Here is a 17,248-nt window from a genome sequence, read left to right on the forward strand (position 1 = left end):
CCAAAGATCAACAAAAAATTAGTTATGAATCAACATTTATTAGTCATATTTGTATATGTACACCAAAGGTACAACATTGATATGTAGCAACAGATTTTCATGTATAACAGACGGAAGGAAGGGACGTTTTTTCTTCTCATTTCTATTTTTAATTTAACATTTCCCCACACAGACTCTCTGCTTGCTCATGGACACTTCAGCAGATTGGGGTGAAGTTGGGAAAGTCGACAGTTTCAGCAGAGATGCTGGCTCTTTGTTCGGCAGTAAATTCCCATCAATGACACTTAGTCAAACACACATTGAGCATGCATATAGTTAGTGAGTAAAAGGCAACTGGAGTAAAGGCAGTTTACCAAGTCATATTTCTGTAAACGTCTTGGATATCGAGGGCTGCAGCGGAGCGGGCGGATCTGTGGAACGTTGAAAGCTGACGTGGACTCTGACGGGTCTATATGTTTGAGTTGTGCAGATGTTTGGAGACGGGAGACGGTCTCCTCTGAGAAATGGTTTGATATGGATCACCTGAGGATTGTTGTTCTATGCTGGAAAACCACGGATAATTGTTCTGTTACTGAAAAATTCAACATTTTCTTCTGTCTTTCTTTTCCAAAACCTTTCTAGTAACAAACCAAAATCTGCCTCTTTAATAAAAAAAAAAAAAAATCAGAAACTTCCCCTCAACTCATTTCTTTATTTCATTCCTATCCATCCCTTTTATTTTCTTCCATATTCATGCAAACAGCGTTATTAGTTTTAGGATCATTTTAGGAAATTCTGATTTTCTGAACAGAACAATTATATATCCATGTATGTACAATGAAAATGAATTCACACAGATTATATCTTTATGGAGCAAACATTCAAAGAACTTACATTAGATACAAAAAAAAGATATTTATATATTGTGTGTGACAGGTAAGTTAACTAGAAAACAGCAATTAGAAAATAAAAAAAGAGAACAGTTTATTACACAGTTTACTCTATACATGTTTTCTAATCTAATGTTCTTTTTTTAAGGACATATATATATATTCCCCTAGAGAATTACATTAAAATGGTCACAGCAATAAAACTATATTCCTACATAACATTTCAATGCCCCCCAAATGAAACAAAACAAAGCAAACAAACAAAAAAAACTCTGTTACCTACAATATATACACAAAGTGCAATGAGGCACTTCAAATATCATCCTTTTAAGATAAAATATTTCTCGTTTTATTTAGTTCATGCTTCTAAAACAGTGAGTTTGAATAAAAAGTGTTCCTAACACCCCATCGGTGGTGACACTGTGGTCGTCATGGTCTCTCCATGGAGAAAAAGTGTAGTTTTTCCTGAAGATCACAAAGTCTAAAAGATAAGGAGTGTGTTCTGCTAATAGGAAATCGACGTGGGTGTTTGTGCGGTGTTTCTGTTTGCCAGATGGTTTCTGATTGTGTGTGGGGGCGGAGTGCTGTGTTAAATTTCCTATCGTTACTGTAGTTTTAAGGTGAACACTTTCAAGGCGAGGTTGTCATTCAGCACAAAAGAAACAAGGGAGAACAGAACCACAGCAGTCATAAAGATATAACACGGAGGCCTCACTCTCAAAAAAAAAAAAAAAAAAAAATGTTAACAGCCAGTAGTCTTGACTTTACTGTGTTTGACATCTTTGCAAACGGTATTATTGGCAGCTTTTCTTACGACCTGGAAGTTGGCTTCTTAAATGTAGTCAAACAGCTGCAGCATGCAGGGTTTCAACAGTCTTGAGCTCTGGTGAGTAAATGAGTTGAAATGATTTAGCCTTTCTTCCATGTGTTCTCCTCCTCCTTCATCGTGTGCTCTGTCAGCGTTCAGTAACTGTGCTCCTTCACTGGATCATTCAGCCGCTGGAATGTCGTCGTTGTGCTTATTTCATCCTTCAGTAGTAAACATTTTTTGCCACTATCGGTCGCATATTCAAAATTTTGTGCTGATTCCCCGAGCTGAAGCGCTCTGATGAGCAAGTAAACAATTTGGAATGTTTGTTTTTTTCCCTGTAATAGAGTAAACAAAGACGCCTGAGTACCTCCCTCTGTCCTTTTGTTGCTTTTTTGTTTTTTAAAGATTGCTTGAAGGGGCATCGGTTTGAAATGACAAAATAAATGATGAAAAGTTTATCTCACTGCCAATTTGGCTTGCTATATATATATATATTCTCTGCTTTAATTTTGAAACTCTTTTCTTTTTTAAATAAATTTTATTTTGAATCACGTAGATTTTAAATTTCATTGGTATCAATAACTTTGGGGGACAAAGTGCTAATATAAGTAAAGATAAAAAATATAACTTTCTTTGTGGAAGCTAAAACATTCGTCAATTCGTCTTATAAATATTTCTTTAAACTATTTAACTCCAAATTTTGATCTATGAGAAAAAGGAGGAATAAAAATGGATCATAATTTCTTTTTTAAAATGTGCTTTAAAATCCCACATTTTAAGAGCTTGCAGGGTTTAGGGCTACTTCCCTTTGACGAGTTTATCAGAGACTTTTAAACATTTCAACTGCTCTGACTGAAGACTTTTTTATGATAACAAAACAAAAAAGAACTGTTCAAACAGTGTAAAAAGCATTTACACTGAGATTTCATGATGGTCTCAGTGCATCTTTGCGTTCATCTCCGTCGCTCTTCATAAAAATACACAACCGGGATGTAACTCTAAGAACATCTTCCTTTTTTAATTTTTCCTGCCTTCCTTCCCTCTCCAAGCCTTGAAGTATGTTGTGCAAGTGTCTGCTGTATGGGATCAATTGCGCCCTAACGGGTGAGATAAACCTCTGTTATCACTTCACGGTTAAGTGAATTAGTATTACACATCAGTCAGATAGACAGTTACAAAAAAAACCTTTAAAGGGACTAATAAAAAAATTGCAAAGTAAACTACATAAAAAAATTAGTACATCTGTTCATGTGACTTTTCATTTGCTCTTCTTTTTTTTCTTTTTTTCTTTTTTTTTTATATCATCACCAGATATAGGAAAACTTGCTGAGCCCAGGAGCAGAGGATCTCTGCGCCGCCATTATTCATGTTTCCATGGTTCCTCCTCAACAAGCGTGCACTCCGCAGCAGAGCCGTTTGTGGCTGAGGTTACCTGCAAGTAGTTAGCAGCAAAATCTAAACATTGGATCAAAGACACTTAAAAAACACTCACATAACTCCTCAATTTTTCTAAAATTAAAAGAATATTTACCTGAAAATTCTGTGTCTGTATATGTTGAGTTAAATCTAGTTTAGTATAAAAATGTTGATGCTTTTAAAGTTATAATTCTCATATCTTAAAGACCAATCCAATTAAAACGTTGATTTTAACATGTTCTTGTCGCATTTTGCTGATTATGGAGGACATGTGTTGAGAAATTTAAGTTTAATTTAGTATTTTTTTTTGTTGAAATCATTGAATATCTGTTTTAAAATAGCTTTTTGGTGATGTAGGAAATACGCTGGGCAGGCTATAAACTCTCTCAGCACCGTGGAGGGGAAAGGGGGCGGGGTTACTCCACATTAACAATCCCGCCCACAACTCAAAGGTGAATTTTGAATGAACTACTGCCAATTTGGAAAACATATCTACTAGAAAATAAGACAGTTTTTATATTTTGGCAGTATTGTCATTAAAAAAAACACTTTTAATAATTTGATAATAGATCAAAAGATGATTAGAGTGTGTCTTTAAGTCAAAATTTTCATTTGAATTAAATACGCTTAAAATAAATGACTATTTGAGATGTGCTTTTATGCTAAAATAAAAACTCCTTCACTGAACTATCATCCTTATTTTTTTTTAAATCTGATTTTAAACCAAATTGCTCCATTTCAAGACAGTCCGTACAATAAATCAGACAGAAAAACGTCCTACCAGTGAATTAACCTGAGAAGAGAACCGATTTACTGTCCTCAATCCCAACAATTGGGGTGAAATGCTGGGATTCAGCTTGTTAGTGTCAATGTGTTTTCAGTTGACTGATTGCACGGAACATCAAAACAACAGAGAAGCAATTTAGTCTGCCAATTGTGATGTGCACTGCATGTTATCTCCAATTAATCCAAAGTTCTGTGGATTTTACTGCTTAGAAACAAGAAAAAACTGAGCTTCTCTTTTATCTTAATGGTAGCTGTTAGCAGGTTCAGATGTTAACCATGTTGTGTGAATATATTTGTTTATAAGTACTGAGTTATCACGTATCATTAGTGTTACTTACACCTAAATGAGATCTATTTTATTTTAAATATATATATATCATTTTAGCTCTTTTTCTGGCTGTAATTGCATAAACACGTCTGTGCTTTTAGTAGTGTTTAAAGTAAAATTTCAGATATTTTGTAACATGAAAAATACAATTATCACTCATGTGCATGCATGTGTTAACCCCAAAATTAAAATTCACAGATGCAAAAGATGAAAAAAAAAACAATTAAAAAGTAAAGATAGAAAATATACATATAACACAGGGAAAAGCGATTTCTTTGATCAAATTCTGCTTCTCTGCAAGCTTTCTATAAGTTTGCAACTTTAAAAAGGGTTAGAAATGCAAAAAGAAAACAGACAAGATGAGAAAAAAGGAGAATCTTGGAAATAGACCCTTTGTGGCATTTTTCTCTGTATTCAAGAAGCTGAGGCAGAAAAAAATGAACGTTAAGTTTTAGCTGTGGACAGATTGCCCCTGTGACAGGTTAAGAGTGTTGCTAAGCAACACCCGCTTACCCTTTAATAAATCAATAGGTTCATTAAAAGACCTTTTCTAACTGAGTGTGTGTCAGAGGACATAATAGAGTGTAAAAGGCATCCAGTCATGACATTCCACATTAATTTTGTTCAACGTTATGAGAGCAGCTCTGCAGCTCTTGATTGAAACACAAAGCTTATAAAGATGAAATTGTGTCAGAATGAAGCCCTGTAAGGAAGTGACTCACCAACAGTATGAAGGAGAGGTGTGTGTGAGGACCACATGAACCACTAACTAGATATGACACTTGCATGTGCCTTTACCAATTCCTGGAGCAACGGTGACTCATCTCTACGCTGATTGATTCATACTTGACATTTACGTTGAAAGCATTTTAAATTAGGACCTAAAATATAAGTGGGGGATTGCTGAAAATAATGTGACAATGTCATTATGATTATCCATAATAATTCCTAACACACTTAATGGCACAGGGATGCAGCAATTCAGAACCAAACTCTATGTTATCCCATTGAACCGAATCGTGAGGAAAGAAAATTGCTGCATCCCTGAGGGATGCCAGGTAGCTTACATTGAAAGCGCCAAACATGCATTGTGCTAAATTTAAATGACCTCTATAAATGGGGCTTTAAAAGTGCTGACTGTTGGTCCTCGTCACATTTTGGACAGTTTGAAATAAACTTGAAATATGCCAACTAAAAGGTATTTTTTATTGTTATCTGCTTGTTAACAAATTAAAAAAACAATTTTTTTTTTTTTGTTTTTGTTGTTTAGTAACACACATGTCTTATATCAACCAAAAATCAAAGTTTAAGCTAAATTATGAAGAAAGTCTATCATAAACGTATATGTATTGATGTAAAGCATTCCCTGATTTATATTTGAAGACACTTTGGAAACAGTCATAAATAAACTGCCACCACGGGAGCTATCGGCAGAATAATTAAGATTTCATGCTGCCGCCAAAATCTTTTTATAATCATTAGCCTGGCTATGAGTGTAGATGGTGGCAGTCAGGTGTGCAGAATAATTTGTTTTTCACGTACCCCCCGAGCTTCCTGGTGGTCGATGAGACCTGATATAGACGGCCGCCGTACAGACATTTTAAAATCGTCAAGTCAGAGGTAACTGATCTAAACAACTTGATATCCCTTTTGAAATTAATAAAGTGTTTACCCACTTTAAGCTAATCCTGAACACTAAATTTTTTATTCACATTAAAAAGTTTTGATAAAAGTGGTTGTAACTCTCAAATATTGTGGAATTTTCACTTCCGGCTAATGATTTTCTGACGCTACCTTGTCTGCCACCAGGTCCTCTCGGCCAAATATGCTGAAAAACTTGCATTTATGTCGCTGCACAGTGACATTTTGGATATGTGACTGATATATGATTCTCCAACTTCACTCATGAAATGATTAGTTAACACCTTTGCACACAAAAAAAAAAACTAGATGGAAAAGCATGCAGAGAGAAAGCCAATGTGCAGGGTGAGCATGCAGCAGCAAGGGGTTATATAGAAGTCTCTACATCTGGAAGCATTAATTGTACCTTGCATTCATCTACTAAGACAGAATTGTTAGCAGAAGTGGAAACGGTAGAAGAGGCGGCTGCGGTTATGACGCACTGGTTGGAATTGTTTTCGTGGTGATTCTTCATGTCGTCATAGTAAGATTGGGTCTTTGTCATCATTTCAATGTCGTCAGATTTAGCCGTGTGTGCATCCAGCTCATCCAGCTCCGCCTTGGACAGATGGTACACAATGCCCGCGCCGTAGGAGTCGCCCACCACATTCACTGAGGTCCTAAATCGATCCCTACAAGCAAAAAAAGAATCTTCTGCTCACTTTGTAGCATTTAATTTGACATTTAATTTGACAATAACAATTTTGTGGTCAAAAGAACAAATAAACAAAAAGTTATACGTACAGTAGCCAGTCAACAGCAACCAGAAGGCTGATATCTTGGGTTGGTAAACCAACAGCGGTCAAGATCAACAGCATAGTTACCAAACCGGCACTGGGAATACTGGCTGCCCCAACACTGGCCAGGGTAGCTGTCAGACTGGAAGATATAAAAAAAAAAAAAATAAATAAACATGGAGACCCTAACTCTAAAACTCTATGCTCTACATCGCTTGACGATAAAACCCAATGTATCTCACATCTACAGATCAAACTCTGGTCTATGTCAAGTAGGATTTGAAGAACCCCAGAGCGTGCACTTAAATATGACAGATGGGTTGTTTCATATGACATTTTATGGATTTATGTGCCATAGAAATGTCAGAAGGAAGGTCATCTGTCCTCTATTCACTCGACTGAGAGAAAACCATTTGGCAAAGACTATGAAAAGAAAAAAAGCGGCTGCTGTTTGTCTTCCTGCTTGGCGTGGGGCACGGCACAGTTGTTGCTCTCTCATGCTGGTTAATTTGCATCTGTATAAGCATCTCAGTTGGATGTCTTCACTGTGATGTTGAATTTATCATTTCAAGACTGCACAGAATTATTGGATTTGGATATATAAACTGTGAATGAACTCATTCTTGGACATTTTCTTTAAAAAAGTGCTTTTCTTCTGACCTGACGGTGACGATCTGACCAGGGTCGAGATGGACACCATTCATTTGGGCAATGAAGATGGCTGCCACAGCCTCATACAGAGCAGTTCCGTCCATGTTGATGGTGGCTCCCACAGGGAGCACAAAACGGGTGACTCTCTTGTCAATCCCCAAGTTCTCCTCCAGGCACCGGAAGGTAACGGGAAGTGTACCAGCACTGGATAAAAACAAGATACAACAAAAGCAGGAAACTATAAATTGAGTAATTATTAGTACCAAGAGGAGGTATGATTATTGATTCACCCATCCATTGATGTACTGACCTTGAGGCTGTGCCCAAAGCAGTGATCCAGGCCTGAAAGATGCCCAGGAAGAAGGTGAAAGGGTTTTTCCTAGTGATGGCGAAGTAAATGCTGGGCAGGAAGATGGCTCCGTGGATGATGAGGCCAATAATCACAGTTATCATATACATGCCAAGCTGCCTTGCTACCACCTCCAGGTCCTTAATGGAGATGATTTTGCCACAGATCAGACATGCAATACCAAACGGGGAGTACCTGATGGGTTAAAACGAAATAAAAAATTAAAAACGTTCATTAAGTGAAGGGAAAATATATTTTTATGCTGTAATAATTGAGAAATAACTATACAGTTAGTTATTTCTGATCGATCAATAAACTGAATGGATGGGAGTCATGAGTGATACTAACCACATGATCATGATGACAAGTTTCATCACAATCTCATTGAGGATGTTGAAGAATTCAATCATGAGTCTGGCCTTTTCTCCCATTTTACCCATGCAGATGCCAAAAGCAATAAAGAAACCAATCAGACCTGAGACAGAAAATCATGATGGAGTCAAACTTGAAGTTTTGCAAGAAAAAAAAGTTCATGAAAATACATTACATTTCTTTAGGGAAATGTATTACAGTTACTTAGGATGGATTTAAACGGAGTGACATCTAATGGCTTCAGTGATCCCTGGGGCTTCAAAGGAAATGTCAACAGTTACAATCTTCAGACATTTCCTTCTACTGTATCTTTGCCAGATCGATCAGCTCATGCTTAAAATAGTTAGTATAGCCTCGTTTCCAATGAGCGGTCCAGTACTGTATGGTCCGCTATTTTGAGCATCTCCATTGTAAAATGGACCCATTAAACAGTACCGATTGGGGGCCCCCATTGGTTGAAGGTTCATTGAAAAGTGGAACGGAAAAAAGAAAGAGCTGCTATGGCCACCCATTGATTGGCAGAAAGTGACGATAATACCAGAAATCACCGATGTAGCGCTCATTTAAGCTAACGTTTCCAACATTTGTAAGCATTTGCGTTTTTGCGGTTTCCCTTTTAGTCAGGAGTCTGTATTGAAAATGCCTGCAAACGACAGCAAAGTCTGCAGTGGAACTGCAAACGTTCCTTGCCATTCTTGGCGACGGTGTGATACAGGATAAGCTAGCAGCACGCTAGCAGTCTAAGCCACAGGTGCACCGTGAAAACAAACCGCTTGGTGGAAACAGAATTAACTGGACCATACCACACTTACGGACCGTACTGCTTGGTGGAAACAAGGCTTATGCTAGCTCACAAATGCATCAAAATGCTAGCTTTATTACCGTCAACAGTTGACTTATTCAAGTTAGCATTTAGCTCAAAGCAGTGAGGAGTGGCCTTTAGTTCTACTCAACACAACACCGCATACCCAAGACATTCATGCCACTCTTGAACTGGAGGGACTTTTTGATGATGAACTGGGGCTCCTTGGTAATGTTCACCAAAAGGCCTCCCATGCTGGTGGTGTTGACTTCTTCCTCAATCACTTCCACCTTCTTGGTGACTGTTTGAATCTAAAGAGAAATAAATATTTATAGGCCTCATTATCCCATTGACAATTCAATTTACTTTTGTAAAGTAAACCCTAAAGTGACCCTAACCCCTCACCCACATACTATGTACAACAACGTGTTATTACCTGTTGGAAACAAGCTTGCACCAGATTTTCTGGGAACAGGTTCCTGATCAGATCAAAGAAGGCATCTAAGCTGGACACATCGTCATTTTTCTCTCCTTCTCCCAGATTTTCCTTCAGTTTGGGGTTGCCAGGATGAATGACTAACACAAGGATGACTCCCAGGACTGCGGCAATAACAGTGGTGGACATATAGTAGACCATGGCTCTGGTTCCCAGGCGACCACTGGATTTGGCATCAAGACCAGCAAGACCTGTAACCAAAGATGTCCATTCAGTCCTGATAGATCACACACATAGATCATCTATTTGTATTAATACCAATATCTACACGTTTTCCTCTTGATGCTAAACTTGATGTAAACTCCTCTACACATGTTGGCTTATTGTACCTGTGATTAAACTGGAAATGATGAGTGGAAGGATCAACATCTTCAACATCCTCATCAGAATGTCTCCAGGAAACGCAATCACCATGACTATGTCTGGGTGGATAGGGGAGGCAACGCGAAGCAACATCCCCGATACAGCTCCTAAGATCACACCTGCAGAAAACAAAAATACATTCTGATTAAAAGGTGCACAAGTTGAAAGAATAGTGCAAAATAATTGTTTTGAGTGATTTCTAGTCTGTGTTTTTAATCATTTCAACATTTCTTGTCATTTAGAGACACTGTAGTAACTCACGCTGTATTGCTTGGATTTGTATGATGACGTTTTATTTTCCTCTGGTTGTGAAGACAAAAACCAAAACCTTTAGGAGAGTTAAGTGTAAAATCCCTTGGTGGTAACAGCATATAACATATTTGTCTTTAAGCTGAACTTTTAAACTTGCTTTTATTTAGTAAACGAAGGAAAAATAATAAGGAAAACATAATTTCAGCTTAATTTGTGTTTTGATTCCAACATTTCAGCCCCTACTAAATCCAAAATCCTAAACGTTTTAACCCACCAGCCACTGGCTGACCTCTGTGCCCAGACAAACCAACTCAGTGGCATTGTGGTAGAGATCGCCCTGAGACTGGAAGGTCATGAGTTCAAATCCTTGCCGAGTCAAATGACGATATTTCCTTTGACGATATGATTTAAAATGCTTACAAGATGATATTTAATGAGTTATTTATAAGCGTCTTTCAGTGTCTTACTTTTAAGTTTTCTACCTAATACCCGGCCACTAAAAAGTCACACTGAGCCTCTGTGAGCAGCTCTACACCGTGACAAAAACAACATCAAGATCTCGCAAGAGATCATGCCTCGTGGTTTTTGTAGGTATGAGACATGTTTCTTTGTTTTTACTTGGGATGGGTACCAAGACAAAACTCTGTGCCACGTTGCTGCCAGTATCATACAAAAACACGGATTGGAGGCTCAGATAAAAACGATGCACAGAGCTGCAGTTAAGAAAGAATAGTGAAAAACTGTTCTGGTATAGTCTAGGGCTCCCACGATTAGTTGACTAATTGACGTCTAATCGACTATTAATTAAGTTGATGACTAATGTAATAGTCGATTAGTCGTTACTTTATATTTTATGGAGCCAGAGAATAACAAAGTTGAAAGTTATATTGGCATTATGCTAGCTTTTTAGACTATATTGGCATTGATTAAGTTTTTTAGGCTAATTTGGAGTGTAGCTAATATGTCCGTTAAATGCTAGCTGTTTTGGCTAACTTAAGCTTATTTTTTAATTTTGTTTTTTAGAGTGTTTTGGAATTTAGCGAACATTTCAGCTACATGCTAACTGTTTTGGCTAATTTATGTTTTTGTTTGTTTTTTTAAGGCTTTTTTGGAGTTTATCTCATATTTAATCTACATGCTAGCAGTTTTGGCTAACTTAAGCTTATTTTTTTATTTAGTTCTTTAGTTTTTTAGGGTGTTTTGGAATTCAGTGAACATTTCAGCTACATGCTAGCTGTTTTAGCTAATTTATGTTTTTGTTTGGTTTTTTTTAGGCTTTTTTGGAGTTTAGCTCATATTTAATCTACATGCTAGCTGTTTTGGCTAACTTATAATTTTTTAGACAAATTTGGCATTTAACAAACATTTTAGCAGGCTATTAGCTTCATTGTTTTCAGCTAACAATTTCAGCATCTTTAGCTATCGTCACTAGCATCTTCAGCTGCCAAATTCCGCTTACAGCATTCACACTAGCATTATTGTTTTTTTATTATCACTATTATTGAGTAGAGCAACTTCCTGTGAACTTCCGCCAGCTGAAGAGTTTGGATGGCTGCTGATTTCCTGTGCCTTCTTCTTGGCTTCTTCTCTTGGGCTCTTTTCTTCCAAATGACAGATGATCAATGTTCATTCTGGCTTCCTCTCAATGTGAAACTCCTGTCAAGTTGCTATAGATTTAGCACACACTAACCCATCTATTTATAAAACGAGTTCATGCCAAGTGCATGTGGACTTCAGTGATGGGAGAGAACTCCAAGCTGCCAGACGCCAAAGTGTGTAAAAATAAGATTTGCTGGGTAAACAAAGCTATTTCAGATCTACCCAGAAATCGCACAAGCGTATTCGTAACCTTTCCTTTTCATCATTAAATCTACCCCTGCGGAGCAACGCGCCCTTTCTGAGATCACTGCTTTCTCCGCGCATCACCACAGGGCTGATTGCTTGTCCAGAGTGCAGAGCGGAGCTTTTGATAGCAACAGGTGGCACAGAGCTGGCGAAGGTCAGTACACCCAGTTATCTTACTGCCTGGTACACTGAGCACAGATGGCACCCACCCTGATTCTGCAAACGAGCTGCAGATGAAGCTTCGGTTAAGTGGCGGCCGAGAGAAGCTGTTGGTGTCGGCAAGACTCTGCCTCTGCTTTTTTCTTTTTTCGAGAAAGGAAAACGATGCACGACTTACCGAGGACGGTGAGTGTGAGAAGGAGGTTCTTGAACATTTTGGAGCAGATTTTGGCGCATTTCGACTGGGGCCTGGCCTCGATGGGCTCCAGGTGACTCTCGTGCATTCTCACCTCCACTTGTTTAGGCATACTGTTGGCACTGCGGCAGAGAAAAGGCAAACAGAGGAGCAATTAGAATGGTTTTTAAAGAGCATATTCTGTCATTATCTAAAAGAAAGATAAAAAAAAGGGGTGCACTATTTAGAACAGACCATTTGCAATATTTATTTAAAACACTCAAACTGTCAGTCAAAAACAGTCAATGGTGACTATAGCATCCACCAGATGGGAGATGACTACAAGCTGCTGCCTCCTACGAATGCTAAATAAAAGCTCGTTATTGTTAAAGTTTGTCCTAAAGATTGACATTTCTGTAGAGAAATTCTGGAGATCTCTGTGGACAAGGAACCACTCGAAACTTTAAACTCAACCAAGAGGAACCTCGCAGTGTCTAAGTGCAGGTAGCAGGGATAGAAAGTTTTCAGGCAAAGCTCCTGAATGCCTATCGAGGTGTGACTCGAGTTTACCCGTGAGAGGAACGCCAGCTGCTGCTCTCTTTGCCTGTTAGGCAGGTGTGTAAATCAGTCAATGAAAAGGAAAAAAAAAGAGATAATGAGACTATATAGCTTTATGTTATTGTGCTGATAGATAAACTCTTTTTGTGCTTGGTTAGTCTAATATAAAACCAAAAATAGTGAGTTGATGTGTAGATTTAAGGTAACTTATTTTTTTTTCATAAATCTTATAACCATAATGTAGGAACATCATAATCTCAGCTATAAGAAGAAAACCCAGTCGGCCTCCAGGCAAACAGATGCGCTGATCGTACCTCTTCTTATTCATTTCAATGTGAGGTGTGAAATAAAACACAGAAGGCAAACCATTATACCCTTATTTCATATTTCACACACAAAAAAGCTCAGAAAACCTGTGAAAAGTCCAGAAATAAATCAGACATCCTAAATAATCTCATCACTTACACTAAAGATGGATGAGACCTGTTAATTCCTGCCCCTTTTTTGCTCTCCTGTACAGTATTTTTAGCTCTAAAAGAGGAAGTGGGAATACTCTGTCATTATCATCTCATTAGCAACCCTTCCACCACATCAGAGACGGATGAGATAAATGGTCAGAGCAGATGAATTTTGTAAAGTACCATCAAAGTTGCATTATTTTAGAGAGTCTTCACTACCAAAAAGAGAGATTTGTGGGATAATTTTTCAGCAAATTACATTAAAATACCAAAAATGGGTGAGCATTTTATTGTAAGATCTAAGTTTACTGATAGAAAATAAAAAAATGTGCATAAATAAGCAGTTAAAAAAAATAATTACATTTAAAATATGGGGTAAAGTTTATTATAATATTTTTGAAATATAGCTAATTTTAGATTTATTTAAGCTTAAATCACTGATTAATTGCATGCTGATTAAATTAACATGATTAAATTATTTTTACAGTAACTTTGAAACTGTCTTCAATTGATCACATTGAAAGCATTTAATTTTGCAATGTAAAACTGACATATTTTAGGAAAAAAAAGATTAAACAAAACATAAAACGTAATTTTTGGAGCTTAAAATTTAATTACTAAAAGACAAATAAATGTACCATTAACTTTAACTGTATAGCACTTACTTCATATCTTTAGGTTGAGGTAGGAGCTTCACAGCCCAGGATGAAATCTCCAGACTTTGGTATTTAAGGGGGAATCAGCACTGGTACTATCACAGGTGCTCCATCCAAAAATGATCAGATGAGGTCCCTTCCTCTGACAACATCCGAGAGGTGCTGACGGCTAGAAACCCAACCGTTCGGCCAAAGCATCCAGAGAGGAGCGAGTCACCGGCATCCGGACGGCTGTCCCAGCCAGAGCAACCTGAACTGCCCCGTCCTGATGTCCGCTTACCCCCCCTCAGCCCCCACCTCCTGACTCCACACACATCCATCCAATAAACATATGAGTAAATAAATAACTAAAAAGAGAAGTGGAGGGGAGGGGTTAATATATGAGTTGAACTGCCAAATCCCCCAGGGACCCTGAACTCTCTAATCCACCCGGAGAGCACACTTCCAGACCTTCTATGGATGGCATGAAAGAGGCCGGGCGGCTGGAGATGAGCACGATGATGCCCACTAATGGCACATAGATGACAAGAGCTCTTTGTAAGGAGTGACTTTGCTGAAAAGGGAATAAACTATAAAGGAATGAAGGTTTAAAGTCTAATCTTGTGGGTTCTGATCTTTCAGGTCAGTTAATGGACAAAACATAAGAGGCTGGCCTCCCTGCTTAAAAGACGGGATGATATGAAGTATAGATTTACATATAAAACATCCACCGCACATGCAGCGAGCAGTCTTATCTAATCCCACTATTTGATAAAACTCCTGAGCTGCGCTGAACTCCCGAATGACATGTGTAATTGATGTGACATGCTGATTCCACTCTAGTCTCCCAGCAGCATGGGACCTTACAGCATATTGAGCATCATCACATTATTTTAATTAGGGAAATGTGCTGGAAAGCGACTTCCTCCCTCAAACAAATGACCAGTCGCAGAGCAAAAGGAACGCCGTCCCTGTCTGCGAAGGTTGTCTCACGAGAATTCCCTGTCCCTGGACGAGTCATTCACACGGGCCCTCTGAGAGAGCGTTTTTTTGGGGGGGGATGAGAGCAAAAGGATTAGAGCTGAGAAGAAGGGGTTACAGGAGGGAGTATGAGGAACACAAGGGGGAGAAAGGGGTACCGGGGTCACACCAGCACCTCTCGGCCAACAGAGGGGCCTGTGAGGGGAAGGGCTGAGGGAGCCATCACCGCTTTTTGGCTGGTACCATGTGAAGCTCTCCGCTTCCTCCCTCTTGGTTTTGAGGGGCTTTGTTTTACACGCAAACAGTGGCAGTGGCCCCAACTCGCTCAGCCAAGCGCCGCATCCAAACTGGCAGCGGCAAGAAAAGGTGGGGGGGGGGGTTCAAATGAGAGGGAGAGCAAGGCTATAGCGAGGGGCAGTGAGCATGTCCAGAATGCCAGATCTTTCAGGCCACTGATGTCATGCCTGTGCCCACCGTGGGAGAGCGGCGGAGGGACCCCTTTCTTTGCCCCCTCCTCTCTTCCCTTCACTGCCTGTTTTTTTTTTGTTTTTTTTTTTTGCAAGGATGAATGAATCTTTCAGAAGCGGCAGCCCATTGTCTTTCGTAATCGACAGCGATTATCCCGATTTTATGGAGCCTTCCCAGAGTGAGGAGGTTCCCTGAGTGCCGCCATTGAGGACCACTGCGATGCAGCGAGGACCCCGATTGGTTGCCCCGGCAACACTGTGGTTTACAGAAAAAAAAGGAGGAAGCTCACAGCATACCAGTCACACAAAAAATATATAAAAATTTCTTATGATTAAAAAATAGGGCTTCAAATAAATTTTACAAACGTCCTAAAAGTAGTTTGTTTCTAATTACCATTTTCCTAAAGTCGTCTAAAGAGGAAGTTTAAAGCAGAGACAGCTTGTACTTCAGGCATGCAAATGAGAGCACAAGTTTCCCACTGGGGTACGGGGTGGTGGGGGGGTGCAAAATGACCATTCTGTTGATTGGTGCATCACAATAAACTGTGAAATAAGACAACTGGATCTTGGCCAGGTCCCGGATAAATCTGGCCTCTTTGGGGCCTCACCATCTCCTGCATTACAGTGGGAAGAAATCAGGCTCACACATATTTGTAGCCCCGGAGCCTGAACCCCCCCCCAACAAAAAAAAATAGGAAGCTCCCCAGCAAACACTTCAGATGGTGCCCTGCATAGGAAGTGAAAGATAAATTTCAGCCTCTAAAGAAAGGGAGTCTTTGTCAGCCGTCAAACCTTACTGCAAATATTTGTTGGATAAGTCAGAAAAATATTCAGAAGTGTCTTTCCTTCACTTCTAGTCTTCACTAGTTTTAATGTTACATATAGTGTCAATAAACTTCTCCAGCTTTTTGAAAAATCTGCTGCACAGACCTGCTCAGTATTTGAAAGCTCTCTTGAATGGTTTCCAAGAGGACCCTGGAGTAAGAGTAAAATCGGATCAAAGACTGGCCCCGTGCCAGAAAAACCGCCCGCTGAATGAAGCAGATATCTTACTGACATTTATCCGAGTCAGCTTCATACTGACACCCATTGTTTTCAGACTGAATTAAACCACTGACCAATGAATGGGGAGCAATGACACATTCTTAGGGACATTAACAACCAAACATTATGTCAGTTCATGGTAATACTTCCTTGTTTTCACAAAGGGTACAGATTGTACTAGTTATTGGAAATTAGTCAAGGGGAGTGATATTTAAATTTAGATTTGAAGACTTAATTGTTGACTCTAATACTTTGATATTTAAATAGACGGTGACACATGTTCCTTCAAATTGTTGTTCAAATTTCGGCATACCCCTTCAAGGGTCGCCAAGGCAATTCAGCTTTTAGTGATTCGCACATTCGATTTGGCAGGGAGTTTTACGTCTAATACTCTTTCTGACACAGTCCTGTATTTTATCTGGGCTGGGGACTGGCACAGGGAGACCCAAAGCCTGGACTCTTTTGACCTGTTTCCACTGAGCAGTCCAAACTGGTCCTAGCCGCTTTAGAATGGTCCAGGCAATTCAAGTGAGCGTTTCCATTGAGTGGACCATGAAGGCACATATGGGGTGTAGACCAACAACGTAAATGTGTGATATAATGGTGCGACTGCAGTGGTGCTACATATTCGGGGACTTGATGTGTCTCCGGTCCCTAACCCCCATGAATAAGCGGGAGACACAAAATAAAAATAATTTAATATTTTTTACAAGAAGATTGTGGGAGGTGAAGAAAAATACAGCCGAAAAGAGGACAACATTTTTGGCTAGCTTGAGTCTGGTTGGACGCTTGCTGTTGCCGTAATACTGGGATACAATGAATGGATTTCATGGAGTAACAACAGTAGCTCCGCCCTAACTGCTCCATTCTGTTTTTCTATGGGCCTAAAGCATAGCATCCAGTTCGGTCAGGACCGCTCAGTGGAAACAAGACATTTGAGACTGCATAGCTAGGCAGTAGTATAAAGGGTCTTGCTTAAGAACCCACACTGGTTTCAGCTCATCACCCCCCCCC

At 39.2% G+C, this 17,248-nt stretch overlaps 1 protein-coding gene across 3 annotated transcripts in view; it reads right to left on the bottom strand.

Annotated features, from left to right (window-relative positions):
* Positions 1 to 18: 18 nt before the first annotated feature.
* slc1a2b (solute carrier family 1 member 2b) overlaps positions 19 to 17,248 on the bottom strand; it is a 27,976-nt gene continuing 10,746 nt past the window's right edge. Inside the window, exons 1-11 of one of the 3 annotated variants that reach the window (XM_024281634.2) lie at positions 13,773 to 14,030; positions 12,095 to 12,234; positions 9,627 to 9,779; positions 9,238 to 9,488; positions 8,968 to 9,112; positions 7,976 to 8,102; positions 7,589 to 7,822; positions 7,288 to 7,482; positions 6,635 to 6,769; positions 6,258 to 6,522; positions 19 to 3,112 (exon numbers count right to left, since the gene is read on the bottom strand). In XM_024281634.2, coding sequence (XP_024137402.1) covers positions 3,041 to 3,112; positions 6,258 to 6,522; positions 6,635 to 6,769; positions 7,288 to 7,482; positions 7,589 to 7,822; positions 7,976 to 8,102; positions 8,968 to 9,112; positions 9,238 to 9,488; positions 9,627 to 9,779; positions 12,095 to 12,234; positions 13,773 to 13,777 — 1,722 coding nt within the window. In that variant the 5' untranslated portion in view covers positions 13,778 to 14,030 and the 3' untranslated portion in view covers positions 19 to 3,040. Of the gene's footprint in view, positions 3,113 to 6,257; positions 6,523 to 6,634; positions 6,770 to 7,287; positions 7,483 to 7,588; positions 7,823 to 7,975; positions 8,103 to 8,967; positions 9,113 to 9,237; positions 9,489 to 9,626; positions 9,780 to 12,094; positions 12,235 to 13,772; positions 14,031 to 17,248 lie in introns of those variants that run through there. The other 2 variants (XM_024281636.2, XM_024281635.1) reach the window with 2 other exon arrangements.

This window comes from Oryzias melastigma, linkage group LG6 (genome assembly GCF_002922805.2).
Source record: "Oryzias melastigma strain HK-1 linkage group LG6, ASM292280v2, whole genome shotgun sequence".
NCBI lineage: Eukaryota > Metazoa > Chordata > Actinopteri > Beloniformes > Adrianichthyidae > Oryzias > Oryzias melastigma.